The sequence below is a fragment of the Nuphar pumila genome, chromosome 8 (assembly GCF_984573655.1).
Source record: "Nuphar pumila chromosome 8, dmNupPumi1.hap1.1, whole genome shotgun sequence".
NCBI classification, from domain to species: domain Eukaryota; kingdom Viridiplantae; phylum Streptophyta; class Magnoliopsida; order Nymphaeales; family Nymphaeaceae; genus Nuphar; species Nuphar pumila.
This window is the reverse complement of record NC_143256.1, coordinates 1,905,412-1,913,767: the sequence shown is the minus strand read 5'-3', so window position 1 is coordinate 1,913,767 and position 8,356 is coordinate 1,905,412. Positions and strand designations below refer to the sequence as shown.

Here is an 8,356-nt window from a genome sequence, read left to right as displayed (position 1 = left end):
TGTTATTGCATAAATAATTCATGATTCCATATTTTTTTATGTTTCTTGTGACTCTTGCATAGATGAAATCGTATTTGAGATATTTCATGAAGGTTTTATAATTTTTGGATTATGTTTGTTAATAATTTATCAAGATTAACCTAAATATGATCAAAGATGTATTTTATAATATTGTAAATGTGTTTAGAGCATCTAAAAATCATGATTATAGGAGTTTCAACATGTTTCTTTTTCTTGCTTAATAGATCTTACATGAGTTTGGATCTTGGTTATTCAATCCTCATTTTTTTTTACCAGACTCAGAAAAAAATCAATATCTTTATAAAAATGAGGTCAATAAATAAAAATAAAAATACTGAATTATTATACACATCTAGGGCTTGAATTTAGAATCATGTTTAGTTTAGTTTGGAGGCCAAAATGTCTATTGTAATAGAGCACATATTTCCTTCTCTATCAGAAGGACTGTTCCGACTAAAGATTTTGAAAGCTCTAAAACTCCAATCAAAACTGATCAAAATAAATTGTGAAAAATCTGAGTGAAATGTAACATGTATAAAAAGATTCTGTAAAAAGAATTTTGTTAAAAGATATCTCTGTAAATCTTGAGAAATTCCTTAAACTGTATTAAATTTCTGCAGTTGATAAGATATGTCTGATATTTTTTATTAATAGGGTTCTGTCCCAAAATTTTCCTAGTTTTATTACAATGAATTTTGCAATTATGTTTTTTGGACTGTGATCTTAAGATGATGGGGCAATCTCAATAAAATTTTAAGAGTTAAATTCGGTACTTGTGTTTTTTGGTGGGTTTTCCAAAATTAGGTTAACAGGGATCTGAACGGTACAGTATGGCATGTATTAATGTCGGGTTGTATTTTACCTTTTGCAACATATTTATTAATGCTTAAATGATATATTGGACCAATATGCATGTTAAATAAATATATTTTATTATTGATCGAATTGAGCATGCATAAATATCAATGATTAGCCTTCCTTGACTGTGTAAATGCATAATGATTGCAGTATTGTATTAGTTTTATGGTAAAGACTAATCAAAAACATACATAGAGTGCCATGAATATTATTGCATTTGAACCATGAATGTAGTTGCATGTTTGCATTGACACAATTAACAAAATAGTTAATTAAAAAAAATCAAAGTAAAATTCATTCGCTTGGGGTTTATTGAGAGAGTAAGTATGGTACTGAGAGTTTTGTAGGTTATTTGGCTTAGCACGGAAGGTTGCTTTTGTCCCACATACACAGGACCAGTAACCGATGAAACTATCATGATTTGTCTGTGGTGTGGTAGGTAAGTCTCATGAAGAAAATCTGATATATCGTAATTGCATGAGTTGAAAACTCTCTCTATAAAATTATATTCTCTCTCTAGAGTATGCACAATTGGGACATCATGCAGATTAATAAGAAACAATTGTTTAAAAATATAAACCTGGGTCGTACCTCCATCTAAGAGAGTCTGTGTTGTACCCATAGACAGATATTGGCAAGTGAAACAAGATTTTGAATTGCATATAGATAAAACATAGCATGCATCATTTAAGCAACAAAATAATAATTGAAGAAAAGAACTTATTTATGCATAAAGGACTCACAACACTGAAATGGTAAGCTCATGCATCTTGTATATATATTCAATCATTTTTTAAATGTTTATGCATATGAATAATTTATTGTATTGATGCAGATATTAGCATGAATGGATGCACATTAAATTGACCTGATATTTTGTTGTTAGCATGATTTCGTGTTTATTGCATACTAAGATACGTGTTACATGATTGATATATGAGGTTGTGTTTGAATGTATTCGGATATCGGACATTATGCAAGTATGTTATTTTCTACCAGACTTTCACAAGTCTAGCCCATTTTATAGGGTTTCAGGTAGAATATGATATGCAACTGCGAAGCGGATACAGAATGCTTGGGCGACGTCCAGAGCCAGTCTTTTCCTTTTTCAGGGATAGTTTTGAAAAAATAATTATTATCAAAATACTTTAATATACATTTTAAATTATTGGGACTGAATTAAATCTTAATGTTCATATTTTAATTCAGTTATGATAATTGATTGTACTATAACCCGCTCAAAATGTTTAACTCGAAGAAAATTATTGTTTTCGTTGTTTTAAAAAGTAAAAAAAAAAAGTTTTCTTTGAAATTTAAGGGTTAAAATTTTGGGGCGTTACATTTGAACCATCCGTGAATATGATCCACAACATGCTTATCGAGGAGAATCCCTAAAGGTATTTTTGAGATTTTTTTTCTCGTAAAATCACAGGGATCATGAAGTAGAGTTGATAACTTAGAATAATAGTTTTAGGTTATTTGAAATGTTTAGATTTTTGCATTTATGTATATATAGAGAGAGAAAAAAAGAGTGACTGGTAGCTGCACAAGTTAGGTGCAAAATGAATGTGCTAAATGGGTTTTTCAGCCTTTTTTATTTTTTTTTTACATTTTGACCATTCAGATGTTGTCTATGTACTTGATTTTCTACGGATCAACTTTTAAAGCGTTCAATTCTGATACATGGGTGGGTTTTTATAAGATTCAAAAAAGTAATGATCCAAAATCTTTGTAAAATTTTAAGGCTCTAAATATCATTTTTTCATTGAAAACACATGATGCAGGTATAGATTCCTCGTAAATCGACCATGTCTGACACATTTATGGGGTCGAAACTATGAAAAAACATCTAAAGGGCAGAAAAACCTATTTAGCACATATCATTTCGCACATAACGTGTGAGCAGCTACCAATTTTTCTATATAGAGAGTAATGCATTCCTTAGGCCCCCTTTTTAGTTAGGTCTTGTTAGGCTACTTCAATAATCATAGTTTTAAGTATTTTTTCTCATGTGATCTATATGTTTTGTTTAGTGAGAACCAGCTTTTAGATCACCGAAATCTAACCTGTATACAGGTTTTTCTGGTGATCCAAAATTAATGGGTATGAATGTATCAATTTTCTCAGCTCATAAAAACATATTTTCTCGTCGAAAAAACATGATCCAAGAGTTGATTCCCATTAAATCGATCATGCTAAACACATCTAATGGTTCAGATCTATCATAAAACACTTAAAACCTATAGGGCAGAATGAGAGGTGAGGCATAATATGTTATATACATAGTTTCAAAAAAAAATTGTGTTACATGTTTTACAAGAAAAATTTATATTTATGAAATCATTGGATTTTATCAGCATATATATATATATATATACATATATACATATATATATATATATATATATATATATATATATATATATATATTCAAAAATTGTTTGCATTGCATGTTTAATGACAAAAATGTATGTTTACAAAACCATTGGATTTTTACGAGCAAAAATATGTATGTGCGCAAAAAACTTCAAAACTTTCCATATGCAAGTATTTCAAATATGTTTCAAATGAAAATATGTTTATGTTCAAGTTTAAGAACATATTTCGACATATGTATTTCGGATTTTACAAACAATTAAATACAAGTGTATTTCAGAGTTTTAAGAATAAATGTATATATGTGGTTCAAGCTTTTTAATATGCATATTTTTAAATTATTATGCAATCATATTTGTTTTAATGCCTTTATATGAATGAAAAACTGGATTTTTGATACATGAGTACAATCTGGATTTATGACACATGTTAGCATGCTTATGACATAATGTATTATGAAATGCATATTGAATGATGTATGTATGAATTGCATAATGTTCATGATAAACGTGTTTTGCAATTATTGTTTTATGAAGGCTTGAGCCAAATGGGTGGATCCTGATTGTATGCAAAGTCAATTGCACTAATATGTGTTAAAGTGCCCTGAATGGGTGACCAAGAACCTTACGAAGGTTTAATGTAAAATCATATATGCTTTAAATATGTTTAAGCATGTATGTTAAGAAAATTGATAATGAAATATGTGCATGTAGGCTTACAATAAGAGGGTAAATGGTATTTATAGCTCTGTGGGATATTATTAAGCACAAAGGGTTACTTTGCTAGCCACGACAATAGAAGATAGCTGCCACCGATGTCGCGAGGTGATAGTGAAATTGTTTCAGCTGAAAGTAATTCTAATATGTCAAGTTGAGGTGGTAGAAGCTCTCTCTCGGCACAGTCGTCTCACCTATAACTGAAAAATATGAGCAAGATAATAAACTATAAGATAATTGCATCTACACTTGGGTCGGGCTTCTTATTTGGATATTGTCTACGTAGTACCCGCAGAGTACTATGAAAGAGAAAATTGTATTGTGCATATAGTGAAGCATGACATGCATCATCTAAAAAAGAAAACATAAATAAAATAATTATAAGTTAGTCATGTCTACTAAGAAGCATTCGCTTGCGCAGTTAAGTCATACATTAATCAAATGACCTTGCATGAGTAAGATTATTGCATATAATATTGAATTGTTATGCTACAGTTATTTGACTACATTGATAATTGCTTATTTACATGAAAAGAATGTCATTTCATGTATGCATGTTTTTATGCAAGTATGTGTTGTTATTGTATTCCTATTGAGAGCTTGTGGATATTGACTCCCTACAAATTACAAGTATTGAATAGTTGTTAGAGTGACTGCGAGAAGTTGTGGCGTCATTGAGAACCAATTATTTTCCTTCCTCGAGATCTGTATTTTGAGTACTTGGTTGTACTAATTTTGTACAGACATTATGACTTGTTTTGGAATAAGAGCACTCTGATTTTGGACTTGAATCATTTATGAGTATTATTTTGTCTTACTGTTATCAACCGAGCCTGTAACTCACCCGAGATTTTCAACCAGAGTAAAAAGCATTGTTTTTCTACTGCTATACAAAAAATTTGTTTTATGTGTTTTTCGGGTTTTAAATCTTAGGGCATTTCAGTGAGGATGTTCGATGATGCCAAGTAGTGGTCATCTAGGGTGAGAATGCTTGATGTCGTCCCGAAAAACAAGTACAAGACCTAATTACTACAATACAATTGTATGTGAGAAAAATATCATGTGAACTGCCTTGTACTTCAGTTTTAACTATGAATAATACCCACAACAAGGTCAGGAGGAAAACTTGAATTGTTTACAAGTAACATGCTCATGCATCAAAAGTGAGTGGTAAAAAAGAATATAAAAGTTATTGCATGCATTAGTTCATGTTTTATATGATGCATGAATTTAATTGTTAAAGTTGTCCATTGGAATGCAATATGATTGTTATGTTGCTTTGCATATATTATGAAAGAATGTATAATTTCTTGTATGCATAGTCCTATAAATATATGCAATATTATTGTGTTTAATGAGTCTGACTCTTATACTATAAATATTAAGGTAATGGACGAATGAGAATGAATGAGCTTGAACGATGGCAAGATGCTATAGGTGGTGTCAAGAACCAACTATTTTAGATTTGATATTTGTTTTGAATTAAAGAGTTGTTAATTTGTTTTAAAAACAATTCATGTAATTGATGAATGGTTTAATTTGGATTATGAATTATATTGTCTCTTTTATATCTTAGATTCAAATTTCTATGTTGAAATTGATTCACGATTTGGACCTAGACCCAAGTCCTATATCGGAAATGAATCATGTCTCATGTTGAGTTGAAATACCAATAACCCGATCAAAATTCTAACCAAAACCAAAATAAATGTTTTCGCTATATTAAAAAAAATATAAGGGGGTTTTGTCCTTGGTCGTCTCATTCGTGAATTTAGTTCTAATGAGCTAATATACAATTGCACTCAGGCAAGTGCTTAGTCCGATTGAAACATTGCTACTGACATGGCATTGCATCATTCACTTTAAAAAAAAATTAACTTATATTTGGGGGGGGGGGGGCTTACAATGAGTATTCTCAAGTTGAATCTGGATATCAATAGGTTCAAATTTGGTCCAACATGTAGAGCCTAATGGGTCTAGTTTGCTGAATTTACATTCAGGTTTGAATCAGTTAGAGATCCAACATACCATTTTCAGATTCTAACTATGGTCGGGGAGGTCCCTAACCTACCCATCCTCCGCTTTTTGTAACAATGGGAACTTGCATGTCTATCTGTGCTTCAAGGACCAGACTTAAAAGCCAATCTATAGATGCCTAAACTGAATGTGTCACTCTATATTCAGCCCTTTGTATCCAACCCAAATTGAGAGAGAGAGAGAGTCTTGGTAGTTTGACATCTATATAGGCTGAAAAACGTAACTTGTAATTCCCTAAAAATAAAATCATGCATTTGAGGAAATTGTTAATTTATCATACAGGATAACAAATTATTGGAAACTTTATTAATTAACAAATTTGGTGCATAATCAACTTTTAATACACACCTTATTTGAAGAAACATTATTTAAAATCCGTAAGTTTTATGAGTTAGGGCAACCATAATATAAACAAGCGAGATCTTCCAAACAAAGGCTAAAAAGCTACTGCCTTGCGTGTAAAAAGCCTACAAGTCAGACGGCTGAGTGCTACAAAATAAGTAATGTGCAGAGTCGGTTAGGGACATATCTGAATACCTATTTGTGCAGAGCTACTGCCTTCCAAACAAGAACTCTTAGCTTGTTAAGAGTTGTGTTCCTTCTGGGGTGACGTATCCTTCGTTTTAGGGTGTACTTATTTACATATGCTCATTCATTATCTATTTAAGCAATACTTGGGTTGGTATGTAGACATGAACCACGCTAAAAGATTGTTTTTTCACTTGAAATGGTATCTAGTTTCCTTTTTTAAGGTAAATTATGCATATTGCCATTTTGCACAAAGTTTACAAGAATACCCTTTTAAACCAATGTCTCACGCTGAACCAATTTAGTTTCAACTATGAAATTCCAAGCAACTTATGTTTGTTATTTTCAGAATTTAGGAAAATTTACTTGGCTTAGAACTTTTTATGTTTATTATTTTTAGAATAGAGGAAATTTTACTTGGTTTAGAAGGTTTATTCCTCTGTCTGAAGTGAACTCTGATTAGGATAAAACAGGTAGCTGCGATGAGAAGGCATGGAGGAAATTGAAATCGCATAGCTTTTAAAGACATTGGAACTGACTATTTAGGCAGGAAGATATGTAGAACACATGGAGATCCAAAGACAGCAATTGGAAAGTTTTTTGGCTACCAAATCACACTACAAATACAATCACCTGTAAGCTGTTTGTTTCTTGTTTAAACTGGCAAGAGTCCCCGGTTGGTCCCTTTAGGAAACAAGCATGACTGAGTTCACCATATGGGTGCAACAGAAATCAATGTAAAATGGCTTTTTTAATGCATCAACATCCCTCCTTGACACCAAAAGGAGGTTTAAGCCACTGATTTCTGCTAGGGTTTTAACTTCTAGGAAGATATACCTTCAGGCAAAACTTTTAAGGGTTTTGTACCCATTCCTCAATTGATGCTTCAGCTAATAACAATTCCAAATAAGAGTGATCCCTTAATTCAATTTAAGTAGCAGTTGGAAAGTTTCCCATGTATTCTCCATGAAACATGCATGACACCAAAGGTCTTTTTCCTTAGTGGAACTAAATTCAAGATCATCAAGACCACATGAAATGAATTCTAGAAGAATACTTGATATTGAATAGTAGCACATTTGAAGGTATTTAGTACCAAATTCTTTTGAAGACACGAATTTGCAGCAGCAAGCACTATATGGTGGAGGCAAGAACAGCAGAATACATAGATTGGACAATAGTGAGGGGATAACCATGTGGCCAATGAGTGTTTTCCCTGAATCGTCTTAATCTTCAAGTTGGTCTCTAACAGCCATCACCTGTGGTAATTGAATGGTGTATTTTACCAAACATGAAAGTTATGAAACAGTTGCACCATGTAGACATAATAAACAGAAGTGAAAAATATACCAGGATTTACTTAAGCTAGAAAAGGCTTACACCTGTTTCCTTCATTCTTTTTCTTTTACCATTTTTTGGTACATCTTTTCATATGGGCTAATTAACTGCTATCCATTAATATAGATATCAAATTCTTGAAGATAAAGACCAATCTATCCTAGTATTGGACAATACCTGATCTAAGTTTGGCTTCTTAGGCTGACAGCTGTCCATTATGAAATCGAGTATAATAGAAGCCAGCTCTGACTGGTGCAACGTATAACCATGATTTGCATCATCCACAATAATCAGTTTGTGATTTGATACAAGCTTGTCAAACTCTGAAGCATCTTCCACGGGTACTATTTCATCCTTAGAGCCATGAATTGTCAATACCCTGAGTAAATATATAGATTTATTAGTCCAACAAATGTCCAAAATAGACATGAAAATTTCTTTTATAGTGCCAATCTTCTTTTCATTTTTCTTTTTAAAAGAAG

General features: G+C 31.8%; 1 protein-coding gene across 2 annotated transcripts in view; it reads right to left on the bottom strand.

Annotated features, from left to right (window-relative positions):
* Window positions 1-7,436: 7,436 nt before the first annotated feature.
* The window catches only part of LOC149829436 (putative uncharacterized protein YDL057W), a 91,086-nt gene continuing 90,166 nt past the window's right edge, over window positions 7,437-8,356 (bottom strand). The window contains exons 7-8 of one of the 2 annotated variants that reach the window (XM_090015941.1): window positions 8,052-8,253; window positions 7,437-7,795 (exon numbers count right to left, since the gene is read on the bottom strand). In XM_090015941.1, coding sequence (XP_089872067.1) covers window positions 7,763-7,795; window positions 8,052-8,253 — 235 coding nt within the window. In that variant the 3' untranslated portion in view covers window positions 7,437-7,762. Of the gene's footprint in view, window positions 7,796-7,969; window positions 8,254-8,356 lie in introns of those variants that run through there. The other variant, XM_090015940.1, reaches the window with a different exon arrangement.